Below are 17,356 nucleotides of genomic sequence, written 5' to 3' on the forward strand. Positions count from 1 at the left end.
TTTCTTGGCAAGATTTGTTCAGAGGTGCTTTGCTTTGGTTCTCTCTGAGGCTGAGAGAACGTGACTCAGTAGGTTTTCACTGGCCTCCTGCCAAATTCTGAATAACTATGATTAAAAAAAAGAAGCCAAGGGATTTTTTTGGGAATTGTTTGGGTTCTGCTGCCCTCTACTGGGGTAAAAATTTCAGCAGGTGGAATTCTGTCTGGATAGTTGTGAGTTTTCTGGGCGGTATGGCCATGTTCCAGAAGCATTCTTTCCTGACGTTTCACCTGCATCTATGAGGATGCCTGCCATAGATGTAGGTGAAACGTCAGGAGATAATGCTTCTGGAACATGGCCATACTAGAAAACTCACAACTCAGTGATTCTGGCCATGAAACCCTTCGACAATATATTATTTTGTCTCTTAACACATATGAGAAATTATGACACATCTCTGACCTGCCAAGTTGTTTTTTTTTTTTTTGCATTCTCCCACAAAATCGTACTCTGGTGAATCATATCATTTATTTATTTAGTTCAGTACAAATCATAGAACCATAGATTTATAGGACTGAAAGAGACAATAAGGGCCATCTAATCCAAGTCCCTACCAGGCAGGAATACATACTGAAATATGTCATTTTAACTTCTAATTAAACACTTCCAGAGGAGAGTTCCCCCATCTATTCCACAGTTCTTACAGTGAAAAGGTTTTTCCTAATGTTCGGGTGGAATCCCTTCTCTTGCAATTAGATCCCACTGCAATTAAGATCCAACGGAGGTATGGACTCAGATAATGCAGTTCAAAGCAGATATTGTAGATTATCTGCCTTGATATTCCGGGTTATATACCTGTGTGGAAAAGCCCTTAGGCCTCTTCCACACTGTCCTTATATTCCAGGATCTGATCCTAGAGTATCTCTTTATCCCAGATTATATTGCAGTGAAGACTCATATAATCCAGTTCAAAGTAAATAACCTGGGATCAGATCCTGGGATATAGGGCAGTGTAGAAAGGGTCTTGGGCTACATTCCTCTACATCACGTATGGTAGAGGACACTGAATTATCAGTATTCAATCGTAGCATGTGTTGCTGTTGTGTTCCTTCAAGTTATTTCTAATTTATGACTACCCAAAGGTCACAGAGTTTTCTTGGCAGAATTTGTTTTGAAGGGAGGTGCCTGTGCTCACTTCTGAGGCTGAGAAAGTGTGACTTGCCCAAACCATCACACACTCTCATTATTCCAATACACTGTTTAGAAACAGAATCACTTTAAGCTCAGATGACTTCTGTTGCAGTTATCATGATTAATTTTAATAATATCTTCATTCCAGCTATGTGTCATCCTAGCCACTCTGGAAAAAGTGGATTGAAGAAGGATATGGAATTGAGAGGCAGGACCCATCCTTAGAGGACTGCCCTTTATATCAGGACACCCACGGAACAGTATGTTTCTCTCTTTCATCTCTTGGTTCTTCAGGAAGGTAAAGGTCTCTCGCATACATAGAAGTTCTGTCTCTCACAGTTCTCATCATTCCATTCCCCAATAACACTGATCTCAGCACAGTCTTCATTTCTTTCATAGTCAGAGGGCTGTCCTATCTTCCATTTCCTAAAGAAAGGGGGCAGTCAAGTTATTCTGTCAGACATTTGGTACGATGAATAATTTCCTCCCAACTATAGCATTCTCAATTCCCAAGCATAGCCACCGTTCCTGATATTGCTGTCAGATTTCCCATTGGGAGCTTTGGAACATCACAGCCTTAATTATTACATTTATAATCCCCATAGTTCCTATTTTGTAGAAACTTAAGAAGTGTTCATCAGTTTCCTAGCCAGGCCCAAGGATCTCCTTAACTTCTGCAGATTGGTCGGTGCCTTCAGTACCATTCTCTAACACAGTGGTTCTCAACCTGTGGGTCCCCAGATGTTTTGGCCTTCAACTCCCAGAAATCCTAACAGCTGGTAAACTGGCTGGGATTTCTGGGAGTTGTAGGCCAAAACACCTGGAGACCCACAGGTTGAGAACCACTGCTCTAACACCTCATGTCCAATAGAGGCTGGTGGTTTCCAGGTCAGTAGTGAGGTGAATATACTCTGCATTTAGTTTGAAATTTAAGGGGTTGATCAAAGTGCAGCATTCTTTACCCACGATAGATTCAGCACCTTGCATAGTAAAGGTAAACATAACGGTTCCCCCTGTCATTAAGTCTAGTTGTGTCTGACTCTAGGGAGTGGCGCTCATCTCAATTTCTAAACCGAAGAGCCAGCATTGTCCATAGACACCTCTAAGGTCATGTGGCCGGCATGACTGCCCTGAGCGCTGTTACCTTCCTGCAGAAGCAGTACCTATTGATCTATTCACATTTGCATGTTTTCAAAAGCGTGGTTTGGCAGAAGCTGGGACTAACAGTAGAAGCTCACCCTGCTCTCCAGATTTGAACCACCAACCTTTCGGTCAGCAAGTTCAGCAGCTCAAAAGTTTAACCTGCTGTGCCACCAGGAGCTGATCAAAAGTGCAGAATTCTATACCCAGGATAGATTCAGAACTTTGCATAGCTCATTTAAACTCAACATGGTTTGATACTGGAGTCACCATCAAGCAACTGCCTTCCTTTCAGGACATCCCTGTATGAGTATTGTTCTTCACCATAACTTTGTTCAGTATCACTTTCCAGGTATCTGTTCTCCCTTTTTTTCTAAAACAGATAGAGAATGGTCATCAACCTATGGACCATATTACAGTTTGAGAAAGACTCCAGTGATCACCTCCAGAAGAGCAAAGTGAGTGAAGCTGAAACAAAAAGGTGAAGAACTACATAAAGATATGCTTAGCCATCACCACCACCCATTTTAATTTACTACATTAAAACAAAATTATCAACCAAGTTGGGTATCATGCTTCCAAATATTATTGGACTCCAACTTCAAATAACCTTCATTATTAGCTATAGTGGTTGCAGACTGTTGAGAGTTGTACTGAACAACATCTGGAAGGATGTAAGATTTATATGCAGATGTACAAAATAGAGCAGGCATGGGCAAACTTTGGCCCTCCAGGTGTTTTGGACTCCAATTCCCACAATTCCTAACAGCCAATTGATTTCATAATATCCAGCTTCCTGGGTCACAACCATGCCCACTGCCCTGTCTTACTTGAAGTTGGTCCTGTAATTGGTGCCATCAACCCATTGCCATTGCCCTTCATCTTTCAAATCATGGAGTCCAATCCAGTAGCGTTCACCCTTGGTGTGGGACAGGAGGAAATTCTGGAAGTCAAAACAAAAACAAAGAGATGGAAAATATGTACTGACCAGCCCTTGATGCAGCTACTATCAAGGTAGGTTTGGGAAGACATTTGCAATCATGGTAATATGGCCACAATAATTAATAATAATCATAATCATAATAATAATCATCATCATCATCATTAATTGCACTTTAGAATGGTAGGTTTCATGGCCTTCTGCAGACAATTCTGGTAAATATAGTTCAGCAAGTCAAAGATTGCTCTCGGATCATCATGACCTCTTTGTTGTTGTTCATTCGTTCAGTTGTTTCCGACTCTTCGTGACTTCATGGACCAGTCCAAGCCAGAGCTCCCTGTCGGCCGTCACCACCCCCAGCTCCTTCAAGGTCAATCCAGTCACTTCAAGGATACCATCCATCCATGTTACCCTTGGTCGGCCCCTCTTCCATTTTCCTTCAATTTTCCCCAGCATCATTGCCTTCTCTAAGCTTTCTTTTTTTCTCATGATGTGGCCAAAGTACTTCATCTTGGCCTCTACTGTCCTTCCCTCCAATGAGCAGTCGGGCTTTATTTCTTAAGTATGGACTGGTTGGATCTTCTCGCGGTCCAAGGCACTCTCAGAACTTTCCTCCAGCACTACAGCTCAAAAGCATCTATCTTCCTTCTCTCAGCCTTCCCTATGGTCCAGCTCTCACATCCGTAGGTGACTATAGGGAATACCATTGCTTGACTATGCAGATCTTTGTTGCCAGTGTGATGTCTCTACTCTTCACTATGACCTTCAGCCCTTCAGAAAACACTAACATTTTCAGAGTTGTCTGCAGGAGAATGACAGTTCATCTAATTAAATGCAGTAGCACAAATATACCTTATGACGGCTGAAACCAGAGAAATGTGAGATATCTGTTATGTGAATGGTGAGGACTGCATATCCCTAGACATTGTTGGATTGCACCTCCCAGAATTCCCCACCATTGTTACAAAATAGACACACTTCAACTTTCAGCATCCCTAGCGAGGGCTGTTGAAAATTTAAGTCCAACAGCATCTCTAGATGGCACAGTATGAGCCCCACTCTTGTGTTTAGGTTTCATGAAAGAGTTTATATACTTCTCTTCCCATGCACTAGTATATTTACCTGTTCAGCCTCATCGTTGACAACCACCAGGGTTGAATTCTTTCCCTCACAATGGATCCTAGCCGTGTGCCAAAGGACTTTGTGGGTGGAGAAGAAGTAACACTTGAAATGGAAGTAATCCCACTCCCTGTTTCTGGATCCACATGGGAATACTGGCAAAGAAAGAAACAGCTAGAATAAAAATCTTGCATCTTTTCCATTAAAGGCAGATCCTTGAAGTTCTGCTGCCAGTCTGTTGTATCTTACTGACTTTTTGGTTGAAGCTTTTGGTTTTACATTTGTACATTTCCAGAGGGAAAGAATATGAAAAGCATGGAAACATTACAGAAAAAGTGTGCTTACTTTCTGGCAGAAAGACCTGCTGTGTTGTGGTGGGACAGGTGTTATTAAACTGTGGTTCCTAGCATTTGTTTTACCATTAGCTGTGGTAGCTAGGGTTGCTGGAAGTTCATCAATATCTAGTGAGTCACTTGACCATAAGTTCTGTTGTAATAAATACCTAAGTGACTAAGTTTCATTAGTTCAACTGAGGCCCCTTCTGCACTACCATAATATCCAGATTATCAAAGCAGATAATTCACATAATCTGTTTAAACTGGGTTATCAGAGTCTACACTGCCATATAATCCAGTTCAAAGCAGATAATCTGGATTTTATATGGCAGTATAGAAGGGGCCTGGAGTAGTCCCTTAATATGTAAGTGCTGAGTTGAAAACCTGCCTGAAATGTGCAGCTATTGAAAGGGAAAAGATCTTTTCTGAATGTAAGACTAGAAACACTGGGATATGGGAATTTATATTACCTGAAAGCAGGCCCGTAGCCAGGATTTCGTTTGGGGGGGGGGCTGAATTTTTTCAGGGGGGATTTCGGGGGGGGGTTGAGTTTCGGGGGGGGGGGTGGCTGATTCTGAGTGAAAGAGGGTCTAGCCTAGCAAACCTTTTGTATCATTACCCCAATACCCCCATGCATATTTATTTATTTATTTTTATTTATTTAGTACACTTCTATACCGCTAATATCTCAGCCTAAACGGCGACTCATTGCGGTTTACAACATTTAAAAACAACAATATTCCGGTTAAAAATATAAAACACATACATATACAATACACAGTATTGGGCCACCAATACAGACCAATGCATCTCTTAATTAAAATCATAATCCAGTTTCATTGTCTGTGATTGCCAGTCCTTGATCAAAAACTTCATCGCATCGGATTAGCCGAATGCTTGCTCAAACATCCATGTTTTCAGTTTTTTCCGAAATACCATCAGCGAGGTGGCTGATCTTATCTCTATAGGGAGGGCATTCCAAAGCCGCGGGGCCACCACAGAAAAGGCCCTGTCTCTCGTTCCCGCGAGCCACACCTGTGAAGCAGGCGGGATGGAAAGAAGGGCCTCTCCCGAAGATCTTAGGGTCCTGGTGGGCTGATATATTGAGTATGGTGATCAGATCATGATATGAATAAACATAACAGTTTAAATAATGCACTAGTAAGGTCTTTTCGCGAACCACCATGAGAATTTCGGGGGGGGGGGGGGCTGAAGCCTCCCGAGCCCCCCCCCCCCCCCCCCCGGCTACATGCCTGCCTGAAAGAGACTCTCATGAATGATATTAAGTTGCAAAGTCAACCTTAAGAAATGGGGCCTCAAAGTGGAGTCCATGACATGCAAGTGTGGAGAAGAGCAAACCATGGACCAGCTATTACAATAATAATAACAATAATAATAATACTTGATTTATACCCCACTACCATCTCCCCAAGGGACTCGGTGCGGCTTACATGAGGCCGAGCCCACAATACATCAATAATAAAAGCAATAACAAACAACAATACAAAACAGTTAAAATAAATCTCATAAACAAAAAAATAAGCAATAAACATTAACAGTAGCACAACAACATTTAAAAACCTATGGCTGGGCCAAATGTAATAATTAAAATTTAAAAAATAATGCTAGGTATGAACAGATAAGATATAACTGGGATAGGGTTTTCAGAGAGGGATGAGGGCGTGCAGGCATTCCTAAGTCAGTAATAAAGTGCATTTGGAGGACATATTGCTGAGGGTTTCCTTATTCTGGGAAGGCACACTGGAACAAGGACGTTTTCAGGCTCCTCCTAAAGACTGCCTGAGTTGGGGCATGCCTGATGTCCTTGGGAAGTGAGTTCCAGAGATGAGGGGCCACCACCGAGAAGGCCCTCTCCCTCATCCCCACCAATCACGCCTGCGATGAAGGTGAGAGCACGAGCAGGGCCTCTCCAGATGATCGAAGAGGTCGTGTGCGTCCGTACACAGAAATGCGGTCATGCAGGTAGGTGGGTCCCAAAACGTTCAGGGCTTTGTAGGTAAGAACCTGCACCTTGAATTGGGACCAGAAAATGAACAGCAGCCAGTGGAACTCTTTAAACAGAAGGGTTGACCGCTCCCTGTAAGGAGCACCAGTTAACAAGCTGGCTGCCGCCCATTGAACGAATTGAAATTTCTGGGCCGTTTTCAAGGGCAGCCCCACGTAGAGTGCATTATAGTAATCCAATCTGGAGGTGACTAAGGCATGGACCACCCTGGCTAGATCTGACTTCACGAGGTAGGGTCGCAGCTGGCACATGAGTCTTAATTGTGCGAAGGCCCTCCTGGCCACCACCATGCAACCTGAGCTCTATCACAAGCACAATGGACGACCAACTTATAGCAACACCACTCCAAGTAGTCAGCTACTGGTCAAAGGACATTTAATATAATGCCAAGTTTCTAAACTTTGTGTTTTTTAAAATACATTACAATTGTACCCTTGGTTTGCTTCTTATATGAAAAATAAATAAATAGTTGAGATCCATCTCAGATTTTGTGCAGTTCCCTTCTACAGGTGTTTGACTTTAAAAGCCAAAGGAGACTTACATATTTCATTTACTGAAACCTGTTCATGCAACTTGTTCACTTCTGAAGAAAGTCTTGTTCCTAAAAGAGTCAGAAGATGCAATGCAAAATTATTACCAGCTCAGGAGCTTAGAAAAGACACACAAATATTCAAAAGGTACCCTTTTTTCTTTCTAATTTAACTAACTTCAAACAACTGCAGTGGTGGCTGATGGCTTGCAGGTCACTAAAATGTCAAATGAGCTCCAGATTTTGGACTAAACTGTAATGGAGATCTACAAGGTTCTGAATTTGGGGTAGTCCTAAATTGACCGAAAAGTGGGATGATGATGATGATGATGATGATGATGATAATAATAATAATAATAATAATAATAATAATAGAATGTGTGGTATTCCTCCCATGTGCTGTCTTGAGACTGGTGAAGCATGCCAGATTTAACAATAATTTTATTACCATTGGACAACACAACTGCAAACAGTATGGTGATCAGCAGGTAAGAGAGAGCCAGCAGCAGGAAAGAGGATTTCCATTTCCCCCCAGGTTTGTGCCTGTCTTTCAAAAGAAAAGAGAGAAAATTGAATTTTACACATGATTTCTCTCCAGCAGTGGTGCTGTGAAGGCAACACTGCAAGGACATAGGAATAATACTTATTATCATTTAAAATTAGATGCCTCCATGTAGGTAACATGAGCAAGAGGTTGTCATTCGAAGCTGCAGAAAATTTTCCCCATAACAATGTGGTACTATCATAAAGAATGTAGATAGCAGAGTATTTTCCACTGCATAATTTGGCCACAGAGATACAAAAAGCAGGTTTGTACTCACAGCCTTATCTTCAGCTTATGTGTAGGAGCCCCTGGTGCCGCAATGAGTTAAACCCTTGTGCCGGCAAGACTGCTGAATGACAGGTCAGCGGTTCAAATCCGGGGAGAGCAGGTTGAGCTCCCTCTGTCAGCTCCAGCTACCCATGTGGGGACATAAGAGAAGCCTCCCACAAGAATCGTAGAAAAAAATCAAACATCCGGGTGTCAACTGGGCAACTCCCTTGCAGACGGCCAATTCTCTCACACCAGAAGCGACTTGCAGTTTCTTTTTCCTTTCTTTTTTTTGTCGTGTCAGGAGCCTCCTGTTGTGAGAGAATTGGCCGTCTGCAAGGACGTTGCCAGGGGACGCCTGGATTATTTTGATGCTTTATCATCCTTGTGGGAGGCTTCTCTCATGTCCCCGCATGAGGAGCTGGAGCTGATAGAGGGAGCTCATCCACCTCTCCCTGGATTCGAACCTGCGACCTGTTGGTTTTCAGTCCTGCCGGCACAGGGCTTTAACCCACTGCCCACCGGGGGCTCCTTGCAGTTTCTGAAGTTGCTTCTGACATGAAAAAAAGCTTATGTGTAAATATGATGCCACTGAAACCATAGTTCAGAAATACTACCTATAGGAACTGGTAATATTCACCCCAACCAATTATTATTTACAGTATTTATATTCCGCCTTTCTCAGCCCGCAGGGGACTCAGGGCAGATTACAATGTACATATACATGGCAAACATTCAATGCCATAGACATACAACATATATAGACAGACACTCAGAGCCTATTTAACATTCCAGCTTTTTTGATGAAGGCATTCTGGCCACTAGGGGAGCTGTTGCTTCACCGTCCATTTGTGACACTGATGAAGTACTTCCTCATTCTTTGCATGCTTACTGGAGAATTTTATGGCATTGTAAATTAGTTAAATTAGCCTCTCTGCATATGTGGCACCTAAATTTCCTACTTGACAGATGCAACTGTCTTTCGGGCTGCAAAGGTTGACAGCAAGCTACACAAATTGGTCGGAAGCTCACTCCAACCCGGGCTGGTTTCGAACTCATGACATTTCAGTCAGTAGTGATCTTAATGCAGCTGACTTCCAGCCAGCTGTGTTACAGTCCCAAAGGATGTCCCCCTCTCATTTTTGGTTCAGAATTTGTGAAAATAGAGAAACGTATGTTATTGTTTCTAAAAGCTATCAATATATATATTAAAAATCCATATAAATAAAAATGTAATGTTCGTTTGTGGGATTAACAGAACTCAAAAACCACTGGACGAATTGACACTAAATTTGGACACAAGACACATAATAACCCAATGTATGTCCTTCACTTTAAAAAAATTGATTTTGTCATTTGGGAGTTGTAGTTGCTGGGATTTATAGTTCACCTACAATCAAAGAGCATTCTGAACACCACCAACGATGGAATTGAAACAAACTTGGCACACAGTTCTCCCATGACCAACAGAAAATACTGGAAGGGTTTGGTGGGCAGTGTCCTTTGGTTTTGGAGTTGTAGTTCACCTACATCCAGAGATCACTGTGGACTCAAACGATGATGGATCTGGACCAAACTCTACACGAATATTCAATATGCCCAAATGTGAGCACTGGTGGAGTTTGGGGAAAATAGAATCTTGACATTTGGGAGTTGTTGTTGCTAGGATTTATAGTTCATCTACAATCACAGAGCATTCTGAACCCCACCAACGATAGAATTGGGCCAAACCTACCACACTGAACCCCCATGTGGGCCACAGCAATGCGTGGCAGGGAACGGCTAGTATTTATATAACATTGCAAAGAAGCATTGAGACCACAGCCAAAGGTAAGAATTGGTTCTGGAATGGGTGTATAAGGAAATGCCAAAATCTTCCTCTATTTTGATTGCAGTTATAGAAGAGCAGAAAAAAGTTAGAGGAACCAGATAGAAATGAATAGAATGAAAGGCATCACACTGAGCTCCAAAGGTAGGAAAACATTCCAATGCAAATTGCTTTCTCTGTAGCAGCTCCAGCCATTACGACAAAGGCCGCCTGAATATGGAAATCAAAGTCAAAAAGCAAGGGGCAGATAGGCTCACACAGAGAACCAGAGGGCTACACAATCCACTGTGAAACAGCTATGTGACTCAGAAAGCAGAGAGACCTAGGGAGATCATTTGAATTACAAAATAAGAAAACAACATTTAGAGTTTCATATTGAGATGGAAATAGGTCTGCCTGGCATACAGATTACAGGAAAGTGTAATAGGAAAAGTAATGAAAGCTTCTTCACACAATAAAATAAAAATGCAAATGACTTTGTTTATACAGCAAATGGACAGTTCATGAGAGCAGAAGGTGGGAGAGAGAGTTGCAAAATGTATAAATGCAAAATGCTTTGTTGCAAAATGCCAGCAGGTGGCAACAGAGAAATAACTCTGACATGTATTACACATTCCCATGCTAAAGAAGAATTTCTGTTCAGGTGGTTTTAGACAGTAAGGCACATGGTAAGATCATTTTTTGGGGAGAGAATTCATGCAGAATGTGGAAAGATGATAAACAAAAGCTCAAAGGAATGATAACCAAGGATGTTTATGATATGCACTGCACACATTAAGATGCCCATACATGGGGAACATGAAAATAATTAGAGGGTTGTTGTGGCTGTATAGCTATGTTACAGAAGCATTCTCTCCTGACATTTTGCCTGCATCTATGGCAGGTATCCTCAGAAGTTGTGAGGTCTGTTGGAAATGAGGAAAATTGGGTTTATAGTTTATAGCACCAGGACTGTGGCACAGCTATTTGGGAGTCTGCTGCATTAAGATCATTACTGACTGAAAGGTCATGAGTTCGAAGCCAGCCCGGGTTAGAGTGAGCTTCCAACCATTCTGTATAGTTTGCTGTCGACCTTTGCAGCCCAAAAGACAGTTGCATCTGTCAAGTAGGAAATTTAGGTACCACTTATGCGGGAGGCTAATTTAGCTAATTTATGATGCCATAAAAACCTCCAGCAAGCAAACAAGCAAAGAATGAGGAAGTACTCCATCAGTATCTCAAATGGACGGTGCAGCAACAGCACCCCTGGTGGGTGGAAAGCTGGAAAGTTAAATAGCCTCTGTGTGTCCGTCTATATACGTTGTGTATCTATGGCATTGAATGTTTGCCATGTATATGTGCATTGTAATCTGCCCTGAGTCCCCTGTGGGGTGAGAAGGGCGGAATATAAATACTCTAAATAAATAAATAAATAAATAAATAATATATCTGTGGAATGTCCAAGGTGAGAGAAATGGTTTTTGTGCTTTTGGAAAATGAGTTAACAGGAAGTCATTGGTGATTATATGTTTTTAATGGTTTTTACATGGTTTTTATAATGTGTGTGAAATGTTTTTAATTATGTTTTATGAACAGTGTTACATTGAATTGTTGCCAATTTGTAAGCCGCCTCAAGTCACCTTAAATAAATAAATAAATAAATTTTTGTTTTGTATTGATTTTGTATTGTTTTTATAAGAGCAGATTTCCTGAAAGAAGAACTCGTGCTCTATTTTGAAATCGTCATATGACTGATCAAATAAATAAATATTCTTATTATATTGTTTTTATAATGCAGTTTTAAATGTTTTAATTGTATATTATGGATTGTTATGGCATGAAATTGCTGCCAATTTGTAAGCCACCTTGAGTCGCCTTCGGGCTTGAGAAAGGCGGGATAGAAATATCATAAATAAATAAATAAATAAATAAATGTTTCAATTGGCCACCAATTGCAACACTCACACCTGCCTCAAACAGACAAGAGTTCTTTCTCCCACCTTACACATTCCACAAATATATAAACCCAATTTTCCTAGTTTCCAACAGACTTCACAACTTCTGAGGATGCCTGCCATAGATGTGGGCAAAACGTCAGGAGAGAATGCTTCTGGAGCATAGCCATACATCCTGGAATACTCACAACAACCCAGTGATTCCCGTCATGAAAACCTTCAACAATACATTAAAATGAAAGTTGTGGTCAAATCTAGCAGGTGACTCTGTTATTGTGTGATTCCAACTCTACTCACAAGATCTGACGGAAGCCTCTGCAGCTCCATTGGGTGTTTACCTCTCTCTGATATGTTCCTGGAGCTACTGAGGTATAAAACTAATTGGCAGTCAGTGGAATGACTTTGGTATGGATGTGATGTGTTCACTCCCGGATATTCCTATAACTAGTTGGATGCCATGTTTTGAACTAACTGAAGTTTCCGAGCTTGATACAGAGGTAGCTGAATGTGATGCACATTATACTGTAACTTTGAGGTTACCAGCACGTGCACTACTATTTTTAGGTTCTCCAACTCTCCAAAGAGGATTGAATTTTATTATTGTTTATACCTAATTTTGTTTTATTGCTGTGAACTACCTTGCACCCCACACAGGGAGATGGGTAGCACATGAATGCACCAAATAGACAGACAGATAGATAGATGATAGATCTATAGAGACAGAGACAAGAGCCAACATGATAATACTTTAGCAGAAACTTATAAAAGGTATGTCACAAATATTATTTAGAGAGGCAAATGCCCTAGAAGAGAAATTGAAGAACCATACTCTTAAAGGAAATGGGAAAATACATGTTCCTAGGTGAGGAATTTTCTGATAAGAACTGGGGATAAGCTGCTGTATAGAACAGATTGCCAGCCAAAGTCAAGAAAATAAGGGCATATCAACATACTTGGTGGCTCCCTTGTTTTTAAAGTGCTTCATGACATACAGACTTTCACAGTTCAACTTTGAAGCTAAAAATGATGTCTGGGCTTAATGCAGACATCAAAACTCCCCTTCTCATAATACGTTTGTCCCCATCCTTAAGCCCAAGTCATATCCATAGTGAATATTTACCTCTTATTCCTGGTTCCATGGCCGTCCAGGTTCCTTCTGAAGATTCTTGGTCTGTGTTTTCCTGTTGTTTGCAAAGAACAGCATCTTGAACCATGTTGCTTCTGTCTTAAAGTTTCTCTCCCTGATGGTGTTTATACCATGACCAACAAACTGAGTAACCCTTTTCAGGAAGCAAGACAATTTAGTCCCAGTTTGTTGTTTCTTAAAAAGGGGAAGTTCAGCCAAAGGAAGGACATGGCCATGGCATTCCAGAGCTTTAAGAATCAAACCTCTATCACAATGTACACTTAGAGCAGGACCTTCAGAAAATCATAGAAGGGACCTCAAGAGCTACTTAGTCCCATCCTTGCCATTAAGGAATACACATGTAAAGCTTCCCTGAAAGATGCCCATTCGACCTCTGTTTAAAGATAGATGTCACCACCCGCTGTAGCAGTTCATTTCATTGTCAACTTTACTGTTATGATTTTAGAGGATTTTTTAAATACTGGTAGCCAGATTTCTTCCAATGCCAATCTTGAGAAAATGGCCATGGCAGGCTCATTCTATCAGGTTTTCTTATGAATCTGTCAGTCCACTCATCATATTGTTCTTTGGCATCTGGTCAGCTGGGATTCCTGGGAAAGGATGAATCGAGCAACAGAAAGATATGAAGCAACCAAATAAACGATTTGGAGAAAGAGGTGACAAAGGCCACTCAGGGACCAAGGCTTATTAAACTCTAGGTGCCTAATGGTGGAAAATGTGTTACATACAACAATATCTCTAATAAAGTATGTTTAATGGTTTATTGGTCACTGCAAGTCATTTACATCTAAGCTAGTGAATTACCAGTGTTTGTAATTGTAATAAAAAGCATTATGGTAGGGCTGCTGTACATTTTCTGGGCTGTATGGCTATATTCCATACGGTGGCGCAGTGGGTGAAACCCCTGTGCCGGCAGGACTGAAGACCGACAGGTCGCAGGTTCGAATCTGGGGAGAGGCAGATGAGCTCCCTCTATCAGCTCCAGCTCCTCATGCGGGGACATGAGAGAAGCCTCCCACAAGGATGATAAAAACATCAAATCATCTGGGCGTCCCCTGGGCAACGTCCTTGCAGACGGCCAATTTTCTCACACCAGAAGCGACTTACAGTTTCTCAAGTCGCTCCTGACATGACAAAAAGAAAAAGAAAAAAGAAGAAGCATTCTCTCCTGGCGTTTCACCTGCATCTATGGCAGGCATTCTCAGAGGTTGTGAGGTCTGTAAAAAACTAGGAAAATAGTGTTTGTGGAATGTCCAGGGTGGGAGAAAGAACTCTTGTCTGTTGGAGGTAGGTGTAAATGTTTCAGTTGGCCACCTTGATTAGCATTTAATGGTCTAGCAGTTTCAAGGTTGGATTTTTTACTGCCTGGGGGAATCCTTTGTTGATTGTTTCTTGTCTGGAGTTCCCCTGTGTTTGAGTGTTGTTCTTTATTTACTGTTATGAGGGTTTTTTAAAATACTGGTAGCCAGATTTTGTTCATTTTCATGGTTTCTTCCTTTCTGTTGAAATTGTCCACATGCTTGTGGATTTCAATGGCTTCTCTGTGTAGTCTGACATAGTGGTTGTCAGAGTGATCCAGCATTTCTGTGTTCTCAAGTAATATGCTGTGTTCGGGTTGGCAGACTACTTCAACCAGAGAAGTCAGTCATAGCAAAGTACTTAATGAACCAACCAATTATTATTGCAAAGGCTGGATGGTCCCTTGGGGTCTTCCACTGAAATACTGTTAAGTCTATGTTGGTTAAAATTGTTCTTCATTTTAAATATTATATTGTTTTTTCCTTCCTTCTTTCTTTCTTCTTTGCACTACAAACAAGATATGTGCAGTGTGCACAGGAATTTATTTATGTTTTTTAATTAGTTCACACAAACATTCTCCATCCATCTGTCAAATTTTAAAATGCAATGCGCTCTTTGTGTCCAAAAGTTTCTTGGGGCTCCATGAGAAACTTTTCCGGCTTTAGAAGTTTGAGAACCCCTGCTTTAGATGAGGGATGTCTTCTCCCCTCTGAGATATAATTCTTTTTTTTCAAAATTGAAATCCTATTTATCTGGAGGAATCCCGAAAGGCCATTAACTTGGTCTAATCAAGCTTCCAAAGAACATGGCATCCATGAAAGGGAAAAATAAAAGAACAAATTGATTTTGAATAATCTGCATTGAATTCAGGGTATCTCTAGTGTCCACTACGTGTATTTGGTAAGAATATGCAAGAATACCTTGTCACCTGGCGTTAATTTTCTTGCAGCTGATAATCATTTATCATCATCATCATCATCATTTAAATATTTTTATTGAACATTTATAATACATATTAGTCTAAAATTGAGACAGGGAAAGTTAAGGGTTAGGAAAGGTAGATTAAGGACGGAAGTGGGAGAAGAATAACAAAATAAAAGGGGGATAGTTATATAGATAAAGGTAAAGGTTTCCCCTGACATTAAGTCTGGTTGTGTCCAACTCTGGGGTTGGTGCTCATCCCTATTTCTGAGCTGAAGAGCTAGCTTTTTCTGTAGACACCTCCAAGGTCATGTGGCCGGCATGACTGCATGAAGCACTGTTACTTTATTTGTATCCATCTTGATATCTACTATCCTCAGTAATATATATATATATATAGTCTGGTTTCATTGGTATATTTATTTGAATTTATTTCCAGTATTTTTTAGCTTCTTTACACATCCACCACATGTGGTAGAAAGTGCCTTCTTGCTTGTCACATTTCCAGCATTTGCTTTGTACATTCTTATATATCTTACCCAATTTCTGCAGAGTAATACACCATTGATACATCAATTTATACCAAAATGAATGAATTTCAAGTTATGGTTCCATATACATTCCTCTAATTTTATTGTCCAGCCTATATTGTCCGGCTGAAGAACAGGAAATGGAAGGTTGGTGGACAGGAAAGGGGATTTAAAGATGGGCTTAAAGCCAACCTTAAAAACCATGGCATAGACACTAAGAAATGGGAAGCCCTGGCCCTTGAGCGCTCTAATTGGAGATCAGCTGTTACCAACCGTGTTGTGGAATTTGAAGGGGCACGAATGGAGGGCGAAAGGGAGAAACGCATCAAGAGGAAAGGTGCATCAAGCCAACCTGACTGGGAATGCCTTCCATCTGGAAACTGATGTCCTCACTGCTGAAGAACATGTGGGTCAAGAATAGGTCTCCACAGTCACCTATGAATCCACCACCATATACTTGGAAGGACATCCTACTCAGATACGAGTAATCGCCGACAATGATGATATATGATATAATAATGATGTCTCTGGGATTTCTTTTTGGAGACGATAATGGGAGAATTACAAGGTGTGTACCTACACCATAGAATTAATGCAGATTGACACCACTTTAATGTCATGGTGCAATACTATGGGTTTGTAGTTTGGCAAATCTCCAACACTTTCTTTTGCAGAGATTAAACAAAATGACTGCATAGCACTGAGCCAAGGCAGTTAAAGCAATGTCAAACTTCATTAATTTGACAGCATACATGCACCTTGGGTGGTGGAAGTTGTTATCTGTTCTCTTTCTTCAGAAAACGTTGCTCTTGAACATCAAAATGGTAAATGAAATTTATTATAGGCAAATTGAGGTTTTCAGTAAACAACCCTACATGCTGATGAGATCCAAGCTAATTAGCACTCATATTTTTACAAGCACAATCTGACTGAAATTTATTTTCCTTCTGCTTCACATTTGTTTCAGTTGTACTTTGTTTCATGCTGACCAAGACAACTATTTTAATTGTGTCTTAATTTCAACCTGAGATCTGCATGGAATAAACTGCTTGTATGCACTTGTTCCCAGAATGCCAATCACTACATCCTGAAACATTGTATTTGAGCAAAGTCATACTGATGAATATGAATATATACTGAAGCATTTAAAAGGTGGGTTCAGAAGCTTTGATTTGCAGTGTGGCTCAGTCCTGCTGGAATGTGTTTTCCTGTCCCAAGTCTCAATTTTGCAATATTTTTAAATACAAGACTGGATGGAAAGAGTATTCAGAAACATTAAAACAACCTTTTTCTTAAATGCTGTGGAACTCTGAGAATCTTGTAAAAATAAGATTTATTCTGCATAAAATTTGCATGCAAGCATTTAGTACAGTCAAGAGCATTTTCTGTGCAGGAAACTGCATTTTCTGCACAGAATTTTTTCTGTTAGAACAGTGTTTCTCAACCTTCCTAATGCCGTGACCCCTTAATACAGTCCCTCATGTTGTGATGACCCCCAACCATAACATTGTTTTTGTTGCTACTGTTTTACTACTGTTATAAATCATAATGTAAATATCAGATATGCAAGATGTATTTTCATTCACTGAACCAAACTGGGCACAAATACCCAATGCACCCACATGTA

At 40.8% G+C, this 17,356-nt stretch overlaps 1 protein-coding gene across 1 annotated transcript; it reads right to left on the reverse strand.

Moving 5' to 3' along the window:
- Positions 1-613: 613 nt before the first annotated feature.
- LOC132766591 (hepatic lectin-like) lies at positions 614-13,108 on the reverse strand. Its single transcript, XM_060760932.2, has 6 exons — positions 12,953-13,108; positions 7,708-7,806; positions 7,272-7,331; positions 4,373-4,524; positions 3,141-3,253; positions 614-1,596 (listed from the first exon to the last, which is right to left on the reverse strand). Exons 1-6 carry the CDS (start codon positions 13,044-13,046, stop codon positions 1,461-1,463), a joined length of 654 nt encoding a protein of 217 aa, XP_060616915.2. The 5' UTR covers positions 13,047-13,108; the 3' UTR covers positions 614-1,460.
- Positions 13,109-17,356: the final 4,248 nt, after the last annotated feature.

Source organism: Anolis sagrei, chromosome 2 (genome assembly GCF_037176765.1).
Source record: "Anolis sagrei isolate rAnoSag1 chromosome 2, rAnoSag1.mat, whole genome shotgun sequence".
Taxonomy (NCBI): Eukaryota; Metazoa; Chordata; class Lepidosauria; order Squamata; family Dactyloidae; genus Anolis; species Anolis sagrei.